Consider the following 17986-nt stretch of genomic DNA (forward strand, 5'->3'; position numbering starts at 1 on the left):
TGGAGTCACACTCAAAATTAAAGTGGAAAACCACACTACAAGCTGATCCAACTTTGATGTAATGTCCTTAAAACAAGTCAAAATGAGGCTCAGTAGTGTGTGTGGCCTCCACGTGCCTGTATGACCTCCCTACAACGCCTGGGCAAGCTCCTGATGAGGTGGCGGATGGTCTCCTGAGGGATCTCCTCCCAGACCTGGACTAAAGCATCCGCCAACTCCTGGACAGTCTGTGGTGCAACGTGGCGTTGGTGGATGGAGCGAGACATGATGTCCCAGATGTGCTCAATTGGATTCAGGTCTGGGGAACGGGCGGGCCAGTCCATAGCATCAATGCCTTCCTCTTGCAGGAACTGCTGACACACTCCAGCCACATGAGGTCTAGCATTGTCTTGCATTAGGAGGAACCCAGGGCCACCGCACCAGCATATGGTCTCACAAGGGGTCTGAGGATCTCATCTCGGTACCTAATGGCAGTCAGGCTACCTCTGGCGAGCACATGGAGGGCTGTGCGGCCCCCCAAAGAAATGCCACCCCACACCATGACTGACCCACCGCCAAACCGGTCATGCTGGAGGATGTTGCAGGCAGCAGAACATTCTCCACGGCGTCTCCAGACTCTGTCACGTCTGTCACGTGCTCAGTGTGAACCTGCTTTCATCTGTGAAGAGCACAGAGCGCCAGTGGCGAATTTGCCAATCTTGGTGTTCTCTGGCAAATGCCAAACGTCCTGCACAGTGTTGGGCTGTAAGCACAACCCCCACCTGTGGACGTCGGGCCCTCATACCACCCTCATGGAGTCTGTGTCTGACCGTTTGAGCAGACGCATGCACATTTGTGGCCTGTTGGAGGTCATTTTGCAGGGCTCTGGCAGTGCTTCTCCTGCTCCTCCTTGCACAAAGGCGGAGGTAGCGGTCCTGCTGCTGGGTTGTTGCCCTCCTACGGCCTCCTCCACATCTCCTGATGTACTGGCCTGTCTCCTGGTAGCGCCTCCATGCTCTGGACACTACGCTGACAGACACAGCAAACCTTCTTGCCACAGCTCGCATTGATGTGCCATCCTGGATGAGCTGCACTACCTGAGCCACTTGTGTGGGTTGTAGACTCCGTCTCATGCTACCACTAGAGTGAAAGCACCGCCAGCATTCAAAAGTGACCAAAACATCAGCCAGGAAGCATAGGAACTGAGAAGTGGTTTGTGGTCCCCACCTGCAGAACCACTCCTTTATTGGGGGTGTCTTACTAATTGCCTATAATTTCCACCTGTTGTCTATTCCATTTGCACAACAGCATGTGAAATGTATTGTCAATCAGTGTTGCTTCCTAAGTGGACAGTTTGATTTCACAGAAGTGTGATTGACTTGGAGTTACATTGTGTTGTTTAAGTGTTCCCGTTATTTTTTTGAGCAGTGTACATTTTATGGTGAACCCATTAATCTGACCAATAAGATCAGCTCTGAAAAATATCTGATGTGATTGGTCAAAAGACCAATTAGTGAAAAAAAAGATTATAAATGCAGCCTATGTATAAATGCAGCCTATGGCGTTCACTGTATTAATCCACCTTTCTGAATGCAAATCCACCAGTCAAACATGGTAACAGAATAGAGGGACTCTCAATATACACTCATTCACACCAGAGAGAGGAGCCAAACCATACATAGGAATACTCAATTTAAGTGACATATCAGATTGTATATCATAATTGTATTGGCCAGAGGAGGCTGGTGGGAGGTGCTATAGGAGGACGGGCTTATTGTTATGGCAGGGATGGAATAAATGGAACAGTCAAATGTGGTTTCCATTTGTTTTTAGTTTTAGTTTTAGTTTATTCATTTGACCTTTTTAAAAAACAAGCACACATCAAACTTGAAAAAGCCATACATGCACATGAGTAACATCATGGAGGAAAACACACAATACAGTCTGGGATGTATTTCCATTGTTAAATCATGGAGGATAACACACCAAGTCTGGGACGTATTTCTATTGTTAAATCATGGAGGATAACACACCAAGTCTGGGACGTATTTCCATTGTTAAATCATGGAGGATAACACACCAAGTCTGGGACGTATTTCCATTGTTAAATCATGGAATATAACACACCGAGTCTGGGACGTATTTCCATTGTTAAATCATGGAGGATAACACACCAAGTCTGGGACGTATTTCCATTGTTAAATCATGGAGGATAACACACCAAGTCTGGGACGTATTTCCATTGTTAAATCATGGAGGATAACACACCAAGTCTGGGACGTATTTCCATTGTTAAATCATGGAGGATAACACACCAAGTCTGGGACGTATTTCCATTGTTAAATCATGGAGGATAACACACCAAGTCTGGGACGTATTTCCATTGTTAAATCATGGAGGATAACACACCAAGTCTGGGACGTATTTCCATTGTTAAATCATGGAGGATAACACACCAAGTCTGGGACGTATTTCCATTGTTAAATCATGGAGGATAACACACCAAGTCTGGGACGTATTTCCATTGTTAAATCATGGAGGATAACACACCAAGTCTGGGACGTATTTCCATTGTTAAATCATGGAGGATAACACACCAAGTCTGGGACGTATTTCCATTGTTAAATCATGGAGGATAACACACCAAGTCTGGGACGTATTTCCATTGTTAAATCATGGAGGATAACACACCAAGTCTGGGACGTATTTCCATTGTTAAATCATGGAATATAACACACCGAGTCTGGGACGTATTTCCATTGTTAAATCATGGAGGATAACACACCAAGTCTGGGACGTATTTCCATTGTTAAATCATGGAGGATAACACACCAAGTCTGGGACGTATTTCCATTGTTAAATCATGGAGGATAACACACCAAGTCTGGGACGTATTTCCATTGTTAAATCATGGTGGATAACACACCAAGTCTGGGACGTATTTCCATTGTTAAATCATGGAGGATAACACACCAAGTCTGGGACGTATTTCCATTGTTAAATCATGGAGGATAACACACCAAGTCTGGGACGTATTTCCATTGTTAAATCATGGAGGATAACACACCAAGTCTGGGACGTATTTCCATTGTTAAATCATGGAGGATAACACACCAAGTCTGGGACGTATTTCCATTGTTAAATCATGGAGGATAACACACCGAGTCTGGGACGTATTTCCATTGTTAAATCATGGAGGATAACACACCAAGTCTGGGACGTATTTCCATTGTTAAATCATGGAGGATAACACACCAAGTCTGGGACGTATTTCCATTGTTAAATCATGGAGGATAACACACCAAGTCTGGGACGTATTTCCATTGTTAAATCATGGAATATAACACACCAAGTCTGGGACGTATTTCCATTGTTAAATCATGGAGGATACGGGACTGAGTGTTTTTAATTTATCAAGCAAGATGTTGAGCCCTGCCCATATCTTCTTGCTTAATAAAGGGTTGTCTTTTGTGCCTACAACTCAGTGCAACGATTTTGATGTTAAGGTAGACATGTTTAAGTTTTTTAGAAACATCCGTTTAAGGGAATACTTTAGCTCCCCTAATCCTGACATTTCTATTGAACCAGTAGGTTACTTACCTGTACATACTCCGACTCCTTTTAGAAGCAAGAGTTATTTTGTACCTCCAGCCAATCGCAATCACTCTATCGAGACATATTGCAGACTTGTTGAAAAAGATGTTGTTCATCTCCTTAAGAATAAACAGGAGTACTTATCTTTCCATAATTTACCTAAGGATGAAAAACAAGCTTTGCTTGATTTACAATCCGATACGTCAGTCTTTACCCGCCCTGCTGATAAGGGTGGGTCAGTTGTACTCATGGATAGGACCGTTTATGTAAATGAGTGTCATAGACAACTGGTTGACAACACCTTTTACAAGAAACACAGAAGTGACCCCACTGCCCAATTTCAGAACACGATCTTTACTGTCCTAGATGGGTATTTAAGTTCTGGTCAGATAACCAAAAAAGAACACAACTTTTTGGCTATTCAACACCGTCAAATTGCCACTTTTTATACTTTGCCAAAATTACACAAGAATGTTACAAAATCTCCAGGGCGCCCTATTGTAGCGGGCATTGATGCAGTAACGGCCCCTCTATAGACTTTTGGTGACTTTTTTATTAGACCACTCGTAGAACAGCTCTCCTTCTTTGTAAAGGACACCAGCAGTAAGTCTGGGACATACATCCATTGTGGTCTTGATGCCATTTCATGCCTGCCATTCTAACCATTACAATGAGCCTGTCCTTCTATAGCTCCTACCTCCAGCCTCTTCTGGTATTGGCCTACTGTACTTTAAACCTGATCTACAAAACCATGATTTGCATTTGATCAAAGGAAAAAGGGAATGGAGTACTTCAGATACTGTTTAACATCTGTTGTCCCCATCCAATAAGGTGTGGTCTTCCATCATACCTCTGGAAATGACATTATGGAGACAATCATGGACGGTGAATGTAAGGGACAAAATTCTCATCTGCATATACAATTTACATGAGCTATGGTGACAATTGGATTAACTAATATTGTGTATCATCACACCGAAACTGATGAGACTGGGTGTGTTTGGCTTCCCAACAAATTGTGCTGTCCATTCTGAATAATCCGACTTTTTCTGCCCGTTCAGTCACTATCAACCCCAATGTTTACAGATAGGTGAGTAAGCACCTGTCAGTCAACACAAAGCAGCCTGAGACTCTTCTTTAATGAAAACCCAGGGAGATGACAGATAAATAAATCATAGTTGTGGGCAATAAGCTATCGGCTGACTGAGGCAATTTCCTGTGGGACAGGAAATGAAAGAGCGTTGGGAGACAGGAGCCGAGGCCGGGGTGCTGCTGCTTTGTTCTAACTGCCTGCCCATTATGAGCAGATCGTTGTGATAGGCAGGCTACCTCCACCTCACTCGTCCCATTCTCTCCCAGTCTGAGACCCTCATTCTATGTCTGAGACATCTCCAAATGTCTTCCATCAAAGACACAGGCATCGCTGTGAACTGTCATCAAGGCTGAAGAACGTCACGTCCTGACGTCTATCAGACTTGAAAGGGCGAAATGCCACTTGGAAGCTGTGCATGGCCTGCATTTTAAGTGGAATTATGGGGGAAGACGTGGGTTAGACTGATACTTCAAGCAGCAGTGAAATGACTCACAGTGTGACATTTCTGCACAACTTCCTGAATGACTGGAAGAAGTCATTTGAATAAAAAAGGGCGTATACCATATAAATATTGGAGACAAAGGCTAATGCAGATTGCTGACATTACGGAAAACTGCAACAAAAAAATCCAACAGGTTAAGGTTTTCTGGCAACACAACAAGAACACAAAAGCTATATCCCCATGTGAATTAGGACGATGCCGAAAGTGACAGGAAACAGTTCTTGTAAATACCGATCTGTTGTCAGTGCACACACTAAAAAGAGTATTTCAAAACAGTAGAAATACATCCTATTCTTAATAATTTAGTGTGTACATAATTTACTGTACATTCATTTTAACTGAACTATTCATTTTCAAGGGAAGATGGAGACGTATTCTTAATCCGAGGTCAAGTGCATTATCGAACGATGAGATGACAAATGTGTAGCCAAATCACTAAAAAGAGTATTTCAAAACAGTAGAAATAGATCCTATTCTTAATAATTTGGCTAAGAAAGTTGGGAAATGACAAAATAAGCAACAGGATCAGTCACATATTCAACAGGATAGATTGAAATAAATCTTACAAGGATTGCTTTTATTGCCTTAAGTAAGTCACAACGCAATAGGTTCTAAAGAACTCACTACTGTTTTCTTCCTGGGCCAGATACAGACAGTCCACTATTCAACATGTTGGAAAACAAGCAAAACATAGTATTAAGAAATTATGGTATAAACAATCAACAAAATTGTAATATCATTGATATTTTAGAGCCCAAAAATCAGGTTAAGTTTTTGCCAAATATGGTCAAAGGAAGTCTTACAGGAAAACGTTACGTACAAGTGATGTGGATGGACCGGACCCAACCTTGCTCAAATAGTATTTTTGGGCCACGTCTCCGAGGTGGGACCTGATCCTTCTATTCAAGAGGCTATCAATACGGTACCAGATACATATGAAATGAGAGTTAAAAGAAATCTTTCATCACTAGGAAACGGTCAAATCTTATGGACCTAAATAAATGCATTAGTACTGGAGTTTGAGTACACAATCAAAGGCTATATTTTTATTTTAATTCACTGAGTAACAAGGACATGTTGGTTGTTGTTTTGTTCTAAATATTTTAATCTTCAAAAGTGTCTTATTATGAGAGCGTCAAGAAAACACATATTGTACAGCCTTTTGTCATTTACTACCAAATTAATATTCGGACAAACCTTAACTCTGTAGGCCTATCCTTAACTTTTCAAATTTGAATCAATAAACATTGAAATCCCAGGACTAGATTTTAATACTTGTGTGCATGACTCAGGAAAAGGTTATAGTTTAAATAAAAAACAGCACATTATTACTTTACTATGCAAACTCACCTTTCCGTCTTTACAAAATATCCTTAGCAAGGATTGAAGGAATGACTGACCATTTCAATGAAAGACAATATGGTACAAGAAATTACAAAAACAATACAATTTGAAAATTTTATATCATTTTTACATTCTTTTCTCGTCAAATTTCTTCTTATAGGTACTTGATAAACTGGTTTCTGTTACCAACTTATCCAATAACTGAATCCAAAATACTCTTTCTGGTATGTGGACATTGCAAAGTCTGTGTGAATGATATTGTTCACTATGATATGAAGGAAACTTTGCAGCCGTTGTGAGTAGGGGGTTCTCTGTAATGTCTGTTGTGACCATTGGAGAAGTCCTCCTGTCTCTGTGTGGGTCTGGGGGACTGAGGAGAATCAAGAGTCCCAAACTCCCTCCCTTCTAATCTGGGAAATTCGCTTTCTGTGTTGAATCCCAGGATCTCACTTATTGAATGAGGCAAATCCTGAAAGGAAATGAAATAAGAAAATGTAGATTACATACAACCAATATGTAATTATGAATCTGCAGTTTGTTGACTTAATTGAAAGTATAAATAAATAGCAATCCTTGAACATACTGTACCTTACAACTTCTGATCTGCATACAAATAGCCTCTGATTTCTGAAGGATTTCTTCAATGTCCAGCTTCATTGATAGGTCATTGATGTGCTGTGATAACATACAAAACAATGACATTTAAAACTAAATAACTTAGAAAACACTCCAAACAACCCACCTTGAAAATATGTCTGATTAAAAAAAAACTGACAAACCAGTTGAAACTTCCAAATAACAGCTGTTACCTTGAGGATTTCATTGAAGCCGTAGTTTTCCTCCATGATTTTCCTTTTCTCTGAGTCTAGGATGGCACAGCACACCAGCAGATGGAAGTTTTGGCAGGGCAGGCCAGTCCATATGACCTGAGCAGAACCAGGAAGTCTTATTAACAAGATCCATCAGAATACATAAAGATAAACCATGAAGTCAAAAAGAAAAGTAATAAAAGCATCAACTTGAATCATTAAATAAATCTCATAAGCGCGAGACTGACAGATTGACTTCCCCCTAAATTACAAGGGAGACACTTACGCTGATAGGTCGATGGATGAACAGCACTCACCTCCCACAGACGAAGGACATCTGGATAACTGAGCTCCCTCTTGAAGCGGATCAGTAACCACCGGAAACAGAAATACAGGTAACCTGAATCCTGTGACTCTGGAGGAACCAAAACAAAACAATGATGAGAAGAAATCAGATGGGACCAAGGATGTCAGTCGCTACTTCCTTTTTAAAGGTAGGTTGTTCTTTTTAACTTTAACTAAATTAAAACTATAAAATACTATTGGTATTGGTTGATAATCTGCATATTTGCTTTGTTTTCTTTTCAGGATTTGCCTCAATCTTTATGGCTTCATGCAAAATAAAAATGTATTATATACGTCTTTTATATTTTTGTAAGTTGCTCCTAAACAGGTGAATGTTTGAGGTGTGTTAGGTACCGAGGTAGTTCCAGAAGGCCAGGTCCAGCAGCCTCAACAGAGTACTGAGCTGGATCAGCTGAGTCTTCATGCCCTGCATCGGCTCTTCGAAGTTCTGGTGCTGCGCACGCACGCGCGCACACACACACACACACACACACACACACGTACGTTATGGTTGAGTCATACAAGGGTCACACTCAGGCATATCAAAGTTAACATTGACGAAACTAAACTAAAAGCAGCAGAGCAGAAGCTAATCTGAGTACTCACCATTTGATCCATGAAGGAGACTAAACACCAGAAGGCATCCACCTCGTTGTCCATCACATAGAGGATCGGGGAGAGGAGGTCACTCATACCCTGAACATAACCTGGAGACAAGTACAAGGAAACATTCCCACAACGTTAATTAAGGTGAACGTAACAAAAATTGCACTGATATGCAGTTATCAGCTCATGATTGCTGTTACCACAGGTAAATTACAATAATTTCTTAATAAGGGACATCGATTGCATCTATGCCAATCAGATGACCTTTTCATTCACATATAAATGATGATCTCTGCTGCACATCTTGGCAATAATGCTATAACTTACCCAGATCAAAATCATACATGCAGTACGTCATCAAGACGTCATGTAGTAACACCAGGCCTGGGTTGTCTATGCCTTCATAGAACCTGTTGGTTCTGTCTGTTCTGTTCACGTCCTTCTCTGAGAAGACAACACATTCACAGATGATAAATAAAGAACCATACTACGCCTAGTTCAGGAAAGGTACACCATGCTAAGGCAGTCATTACAGATGCATCCCTGAACAAAATGTATCTAAAAGTGCATTTAAAATCGCAACACATTTAACAGTAAAAACAACGCAAGTGATGAAACAGACAAAAGCCAATAGGCTTAAAATGACTTAGATTTGTGTGCATTGGGTATATATTGTGAAATTGTTAGATACTACTTGTAGATATTACTGCATTGTCGGAACTAGAAGCACAAGCATTACACCTGCAATAACATCTGCTAAACACATGTATGTGACCAATAACATTTGATTTGAAATGAATCATCAACAACTCTCCTAAGACAGCAGGGTAGGCAGCAGGGTAGGCTGCAGGGTAGACATATTACCTATCAGGCTCCTGCAGTCTCTTAACCTGGAGTTTCTCCTTTCCTGCTCCTCACTCACCGACTTCCACTGGAGCTTCATCCTGAAGTACTCATCCCTTATTCACCAGGGGGAAGCAAGAGAGTGAAGAGAATATCTTCAGAATTACATTTTACTTTGCTGATATTTCACAATCACATATGGCTCTGCTGGTTAACAAAGGAAAATGTCAACAAAGACCTTATGACCTTCATGGTAAGAACAGCCACTTTGATGGTAATGAAACCGCTCAAAATCTGCATTTGGCTATTCCTGTCTTATAAGAAAAACATGTCAGTTTTATACATGTCTGTCTTGGTAAAGCACACATACGTTTTCCTCCTCTGTTGGCCTTTCCTCTCGTCATAGGTGCTGTCCCAGGTGTAATACCCCAGCAGAAACTTCCAGGCCTCTTTCCTCACCGCATGGCACAAGCCCTGCAGGATCAGCACAATATTGACAGGAATCACTTTACAGACATACCCAGAATTTGTATGGATAGTTAGTTACCGCACTAATGTATATAGAAGGTCAGTTTGGCGGACACACATTAAGCCTAGCCCTGGGCTAAACAGCATGTTCAACAGAGATTCTCCATTTAAAGTGCCTTTTAGTCCCGTACTAGGCTTATTCTGTGTCTGGGAAACTGTCCCAGAGAGTTTGGCTGGAGATTTACTAGAGAAGGTGCTTCATCATTCTGGTAATTTTACAAATCCCCTCAAAACTCAACGTACGCCTTTGAATATGATTTTCTTGAGTTGAGGGACATTTTTCACCCTTCCTTCCTGGTCCTGGTGCTTAGCCCAGTCCTCTGCAGACAGTGGCTCCCTCCGTGTTACCTCTGGCCTGGCGCCCAGGTCCATCTGAGATAGACAGAACAGAACGCCAACCAATAAGACCATGCACTCTTCTGCACTGTAACCACGTTAAAAGACAAACCCCAGCTGAAGACCAGACACCTATTGTGCCAGCAGCCGTTATCATTACACCCTGCATCCAGCTGCTGGCTTGCCTCGGAAGATAAAGCCATAGTCAGACCAGGGGATCCCCTACTCACTAATCACATCAGATGTAGTGTACGTACATACAGCAACGTCCAGGTGCAAGACACAAGTAAAGTCATAAAATAAAGATAATGTAGACATAGAATGCTCCCGTAGTTTTTATGTACTACTCACCCTGGTGATAACCTCAAAGCCAGGTTCCTCCTGCTGGTTGATCTCCAGGCCAGGGATGACCTCTCCCAGTCCCAGGATGTCCAGGTCAGCTACCTCCTCATGGGGCTGCCGCTGCTGCTGCTCCAGCTCAGGGCCGCGGAACGCATCAAATATGTAGTTGGTGACCTTGGAGAAGCCGCCCAACGTCGTCACATAGGAATCCTTCTTCAGCTTCTGTTGGGGAAACAGGGTCCAAATAATTAGGCAACCAAACTGAGATAAAAAAAAACTCACTGAAACAGAGATGTACTACCTCAATTTATCTAATAACAAAAACTCAATTCTGTGCAAACCGTTTTGCTACAGTAAGTTTTTTTCCATACAGGTAAGTGCCATTCGTATAACAGGTATATGCACAACACATAGTAGCCCCTTACAGTAACAAGGCCGTAGTTGTTGTCGTCCAGAAGGTTCTCGAAGGACTGAGAGAGAGCTCGGTTGGGAGTGCTGACCAGCAGGCAGGTTTCATCATCTGGAGCCCTGAAAACATGAGGAAATAGAGAATTAAAAAAATATATGTATTTGTCGTCATCAGCCTATAAGTAGAGATCCATCCCTATCAAGTGAGCTCTATTTCAGTTAAAGGCATTCTATATGAGGGGAGGGACAGAACATATACCCTATACCTCAAAAACGTGAGTGATTGATGAGGGATTTCTTTGTCATGCAAAGCCTCAATATTATTCAAATTCACGTCAATTAATAAAGGATTAATCATACAAAAATAAGATATACAATGTGAGACAAGGCATGGTACAGGATGTGATGTCATTCATCTCCTGTTTTCAGTTCTAACCAGACGCCTGGCTGAAAATGGCCGGCCGGCACTTAATCCAAACAATTTCATTATGAAAAGCCACGATAAGAACTTTAATAACAGCTATCTGCTCTGACTGCGATAGAGGAGCACAGTGCCTCTATATAGGGGGAATTATCTGTTGTGATATTTGCCTCAAACAGAAAACCAGACTGTTTCATGAGAAGAAACTGCCCGCTAACCCCAACATCAGTCAGTCAGACAGAAGAGGGACCAGGAGAGGGAAACCAAGTGTTTGCTATACACCTTATGCAAATCACTAGAATTAGCATATAGATAAGAAACACCATGAAAAGTCCAACAGTGTTTCAACTGATAAAAAACCAAAACATTGTCAGAGCAAAAAGAGGAAAAACACAGGTAGCTTAAGCAATTGTACCTACCAATTAACCCCTGGTGTAATGGTGGGCATTGCTACAAGAGGTAATTTTGGCATTTATCCCTCAAAATCAAATCACATTTTATTGGTCACATACACTCACAACAACATCTGCTAACCATGTGAATTGAAATGCTTATGCTTCTAGATTCGACCATGAAGCAGTATCTAACAGGTAATATCTAACAATTCCACAACAAAACCTAATACACACAATCTAGTAAAGGAATGGAATGAGAATATATACATATAAATATATGGATGAGCAGTGACAGAGTGGCTAAGATGGAATAGATAGTAAAGAATAGAGAGTGAAGGATACAGTATACATATATGAGTAATGCGAGATATGTAAACATTATTAAAGTGTCATTATTAAAGTGACTAGTGATCCATTTATTAAAGTGGCCAATGATGTCAAGTCTGTATGTTGGCAGCAGCCTCTCTGTGTTAGTGATGGCTGTTTAACAATCTGATGGCCTTAAGATTGAAAAACAGCTTCTATCTCTCTGTCCCAGCATTGATGCACCTGTACTGACCTCGCCTTCTGGATAGAAGCGGGGTGAACAGGCAGTGGCTCAGGTGATTATTGTCCTTGATGATCTTTTTGGCCTTCCTGTGACATCGGGTGGTGTAGGTGTCCTGGAGGGCAGGTAGTTTGCCCCCGGTGATGCGTTGTGCAGACCTCACTACCCTCTGGAGAGCCTTGCGGTTGTTTGCGGTGCAGTTGCCGTACCAGGCGGTGATACAGCCCAACAGGATGCTCTCAATTGTGCACCTGTAAAAGTTAGTGAGGGTTTTTTTCGGTGACAAGACAATTTTTTTCAGCATCCTGAGGTTGAAGAGGCACTGTTGCGCCTTCTTCACCATACTGTCTGTGTGCGTGGACCATTTCAGTTTGTCGGTGATATGAACACTGAGTCCACCTTCTCCACTACTGTCCCGTCGATGTGGATGGGGGGTGCTCCCTTTTCTGTTTCCTGAAGTCCACAATCATGTCTTTTGTTTTGTCAACATTGAGTGAGAGGTTATTTTCCTGACACCACACTCCAAGGGCCCTCACCTCCTCCCTGTAGGCCGTCTCTTCGTTGTTGGTAATCAAGCCTACCACTGTAGGGTCGTCTGCAAACTTGATTATTGAGTTGGAGGCGTGCATGGCCACGCAGTCATGGGTGAACAGGGAGTACAGGAGAGGGCTGAGAACGCACCCTTGTGGGACACCAGTGTTGAGGATCAGCGGAGTGGAGAGGTTGTTTCCTACATTCACCACCTGAGGGGGTGGCCCGTCAGGAAGTCCAGGACCCAGTTGCACAGGGCAGGGTCAAGACCCAGGGTCTCAAGCTTAATGATGAGTTTGGAGGGTACTATGGTGTTGAATGCTGAGCTGTAGTCAATGAATAGCATTCTTACATAGGTATTCCTCTTGTCCAGATGGGCTAGGGCAGTGTGATGGCGAATGCATTGTCTGTGGACCTATTGAGGCGGTAATCAAACTGAAGTGGGTCTAGGGTGACAGGTAGGGTGGAGGTGATCTGATCCTTGACTAGTCTCTCAAAGCACTTCATGATGACAGAAGTGAGTGCTACGGGGCGATTGTCATTTAGTTCAGTTACCTTTGCTTTCTTGGGAACAGGAACAATGGTGGCCATCTTGAAGCATGTGGGGACAACAGACTGGGATAGGGATTGGTTGAATATGTCCGTAAACACACCAGCCAGCTGGTATGCTCATGCTCTGAGGACGCGGCTAGGGATGCCGTCTGGGCCGGCAGTCTTGCAAGGGTTAACACATTTAAATGTGTTACTCATGTTGGCCACAGAGGAGAGCCCACAGTCTTTGGTAGCGGTCCGCGTCGGTGGCACTGGATTGTCCTCAAAGCGCGCAAAGAAGTTGTTTCATTTGTCTGGCAGCAAGACGTCAACGTCCGCGACAGGGCTGGTTTTCTTTTTGTAATCCAGTCTAAGAAAGTCTCACAAATAGGATTGATGCTACTGTATAACTACTGTTTTCTTAGACTGTCTGTAAACATACACACTCATACAGTGTCTTTATACTGAGTCATTGTCCACACTGTCACTCATTCACTGTCCTTTGGAGTAGTAATAAAGAACATAATCAACCTGTGATTCAAATGGGCTCAGAAGCTCCCTCTTCTGGTGATTCACTACGGTAACGTTACCTGGCCTACATAACATTGTCAGAGATCATTTAGCATCCACGATTCCACTTAGAAACAAAATTGTACTCCTGCAATAACCACGGTAAAGGATGGAATCAGAATACATCAACGTCTGATCCTTGTTCCTCTCTAGGTCTCTTCTTTCTAACAACTTTTCACTGACCACGTCTGCTCCTGCTGGCTCTTTGGCTATTTGGTGTCTACTATATAGCACTTTGTGACAACTGCTGATAAATCAATTTGATTGATTAATCGTCAAACCACTATTTTCCATTTCAGAGCCAGTTGGACCATGCAGACTAGTTTAGCAGACCAGACACTGAGAGACTCACTCTGTGATTATGATGTATCTCCTCAGGCAGTCAAGGAAGCCTTCACTACCCCCCTGGTGGAAGTGGAGGGATGGCAGTGAGGTGGGTGGCTCCTTCATTCCGAACACCAGGCGGGACCAGCCCTCCTCCTTCACTGTGATAGACCTCAAGTCCCACACACTGAAGGTGAAGGACCACTTGCTTTTCTCATGCGTGTGGTTCAATGCACCTGGAAGAAAGCAAAGGAATGAATCCACAGTTTCATTCTGACCTTATCTGTTAAGTCAACATGCAATTCAAACTAGGTTTTATATAAGGGGGATATACAAGAAACACATTTCAATGACATCCTGAAATATCACAGCTTTCAGCCAATCAGTATTCAGGGCTTGAACCACAGTTTATAATTGTAAATAATGTATGAGTGTTGGGGTATGACCCTGGCCATCTGTTATAAAAAATAATAATAATAATAATAACAGTGCTGCCTGATTTGCTTAATATAAGGAATTTGAAATGATTTATACTTTTACTTTTGATACTTAAGTATATTTAAAACCAAATGCTTTTGGACTTTTACTCGAGTAGTGGTTTACTGAGTGACTCACTATTATAGGACAAATATAAGCAAACCCCAAATTACTTTAATATCATATCAATCCCACTTCACACTACTTAGTCAACTTCTGCTGTAAATTAACTCATGTGTTGAGTGAATAAGTCTGAACGAAGCCTCAGCAACAAAGCTCACGTTACATGTAGGATGTATTGCATTCCATCCGTGGTACCGGGCGAGCTACAACGAATGCACCCAATTGTCCACCCACCCTCTCCGTTGGAGCAGGGTTTCCTCTTGGGAAAGGAGACTGCGTTGATCATGTCCCACTCGGTCTCGTAGCTCTGCTGCTGCTCCAGCACCACGGCCTGCTGAGGTGATGACCTCTCTTCCCCAGGACAATAGGCCCACTCCATCACTGAGCTGGAATCCTGGGGGAATGGAATGGATTTGCCTCGTTAATAACATGATTCAAGCCTTTACATATCATTATCATTCAAATTCTAGAATCTTAAAACAGATGTGTGAAAGGTGCTGCTAACTGTTGGAGTTCTGGAATTTGCTGAATCGTAAAGAATGTTAATGGAATAGTTATTGAAAGGCGGCTGTTTGTGAAGCCTACCCCTTTCAGCCATTGTTGAAAACTTTGACAAATACACACAAATCTTCTATAAAGACGCATCAGATAATACCCTTAATACTTGTGATCTGAAACGCATTACCGGTTTTCCATCCAATTTACATGGTGGTAAATGTACACTGCTGCTGAACAACTGGGTAGCATTTCAGTGAGTAAAACATTTTTAAAAAGAAAAATGTCAAACCTTGCCAGCACAGAGCATGTTGGATGGATCAACAGTGTCCTCCAAGGGTTTGTATTCCACCATGATTTCACCATCCTGGTAATCATTAAAAACACAATAAGCAATCATGCAACCAGCAATTAAATATTATAAATACAATCAACAACTGATACCTTATCAATAATCCGTAGGAACCCAGAAACAAGCAGATCTTGCTCTTCACTGTCTTCAGTATTTGCGTGAATGAAAACACCTTCATGTTCAAATAACACCTGAAGAAAAAGACAATACAGCAGGAATATGAATAGGTGACATTATTTCCAAACAGCTTATATTGCCTTAAAAGCCTACCATTGACATTCTACATGTTATTCTTCCTCAGTACAACTAAGAATATTGGCCAACAACAGTTGGCAGTGGTGTAAAGTACTCAATTAAAAATACATCTTAAGTAGTTTTTTGGGGTATCTGTACTTTACTGTTCATATTTTTGACAACTTTTACTTCACTACATTCCTGAAGAAAATAATGTACTTTTTACTCCATACATTTTTCCTGACACCCAAAAGAAATTGTTACATTTTGAATGCTTAGCAGGACAGGAAAATGTTTCAATTCACGCATTTATCAAGAGAACATCCCGATAAGGCACGAGGGGGTGTGGTATATGGCCAATATATCATGACTAAGGGTTGTGTCCGAGCACTCCGCGGAGTTGTGCATAAGAACAGCCCTTAGCCGTGGTATATTGGCCATATACCACACCCCCTCGTGCCTTATTGCTTAAATAATGTCAGTGTTGGAGTGTGACCCTGGCCATCTGTAAATATAAAAAACAAGAAAATGCTGCTGCCTGGTTTGCTTAATAAGGAATTTTAAATGATTTATACTTTTACTTTTGATACTTAAGTATATTTATATCCAAATAATTTTACTCAAGTAGTTTCTTTACTTTTACTCAAGTATGACAATTGGGTCATTTTTCCACCACTGTCTAGCAGTATAGTAACACGTTACATCCAAGTGCACTTGCCAACTACAACAACGAGACAGTTGGATACGGATGTCCACTGAAACATCATTATTGACGTTTGCGTTCATTGGTCAGTTAGGCTCTCATGTGACAGAGAGGTAGCGATCTCAGAAAGAACAGTGCGGTATAAGATGTACTACTAAGAGCAATTTCGAAAACCAGTCATTTTAGTGGGAGGGTAGCTAGATGGCTAGCTAGGGAATCCATAACTGAACTAAATAGCCAGCCAGTTTAGCTAACAAGCTACTGTAACTAGTTAGTGTTATAGACCAGCAATGAGCTAGCTAGGTAACGTTAGTAAGATGCTAATTGAGCAAACACTCGGCCGATTAATTTATGTTTTTTGCAACTTGAAACCGGAAACTAATAGTACAACACAGGCGAGGTCATAAATTCAACTACCGAGATATATTGATATGTTTTCGTGGCATTATGGGCGGTAAGCCAGCTAACGTTACGCTAGCTAGCTAGCTAGCAAGAAAGAAAGAAAAACAGTTGATGGAAACCACCAACAGTGGGGAAGATCAAGCGTCTGTATCAACGGACTCTACTCCATCCAGTTATATTCACATTTATTGATAGATACATCTAAATACGAAAAAACTGACGCAAAGATATTCCACAAGTTGTGCATTTTCAGTACCTTGGGAGGAGTATCAGCCGACATATCGCCTATTATCACTTACGAGGACCTAGCACAGCTCACGTGCCTGACAGCTTCCACAACAACAGTGACAAGTCATCTTCCGCATTTCCGTAGCAGCGCAGGCGCAGTTGGCTAGGGTGTTACCACGCAGACGGAATTCCCAAATAAGGGACCATCTAAAAAGTGCCCGTTTTGTTCTGGATTTTCTTGATTAGATGGAGAGGCAGGTGCATTGAATATAGCCTGTACCCCAGAGAGAGCCGTGGGAATATAAAGCTCTGGTTTACCCTAAACCAAGGGGGGCTGGTGGGAGGAGCTATAGGAGGTTGAGTTCATTGTAATGGCTGGAATGGGAAAACATTGAACATATCAAACATATGGAAACCACATGTTTGACTCTGTTCCATGTATTCCAGCCATTACAATGAGCCAGTCTTCATATAGCTCCTCCCACCAGCCGCCACTGCCTTAAACTTGGTCACAGTCACAACCATTGGCCATAAAATGGTCAAATCCTGTAAAGTGTTGGATATGTCAAGGAACAGGACCATGTTGCTAACATATACTGAACAAAATTATAAATGCAGCATGTAAAGTGTTGGTCCCATCTTTCATGAGCTGAAACATAAAAGATCCAAGAAATGTTCTATTGCACAAAAGGCTTATTTCTCTCAAATTTTGTCCACAAATGTATTTACATCCCTGTTAGTGAGCATTTCTCCTTTGCCAAGATTATCCAGCTACCTGACAGGTGTGGCATAATAAGAAGCTGATTAAACAGCTTGATCATTACACAGGTGGACCTTGTGATGTGGACAATAAAAGGCCACTAATATGTGTAGTTTTGCCACACATCACAATGCCACAAATGTCTCAAGTTTTGAGGGAGTGTG

The 17986-nt window shown here is 41.9% G+C and overlaps 1 protein-coding gene across 1 annotated transcript; it reads right to left on the reverse strand.

Annotated features, from left to right (window-relative positions):
- Positions 1-5724: 5724 nt before the first annotated feature.
- On the reverse strand, positions 5725-17223 carry LOC106561541 (TBC1 domain family member 15). Its single transcript, XM_014125611.2, has 17 exons — positions 17091-17223; positions 15588-15686; positions 15436-15510; positions 14883-15042; positions 14077-14284; positions 10747-10849; positions 10331-10543; positions 9887-10015; positions 9486-9589; positions 9137-9231; positions 8600-8716; positions 8273-8373; positions 8021-8120; positions 7639-7736; positions 7322-7438; positions 7101-7187; positions 5725-6981 (listed from the first exon to the last, which is right to left on the reverse strand). Exons 1-17 carry the CDS (start codon positions 17112-17114, stop codon positions 6778-6780), a joined length of 2034 nt encoding a protein of 677 aa, XP_013981086.1. The 5' UTR covers positions 17115-17223; the 3' UTR covers positions 5725-6777.
- Between the last annotated feature and the right edge of the window lie 763 nt (positions 17224-17986).

This window comes from Salmo salar, chromosome ssa10 (assembly GCF_905237065.1).
Source record: "Salmo salar chromosome ssa10, Ssal_v3.1, whole genome shotgun sequence".
Classification (NCBI taxonomy): domain Eukaryota; kingdom Metazoa; phylum Chordata; class Actinopteri; order Salmoniformes; family Salmonidae; genus Salmo; species Salmo salar.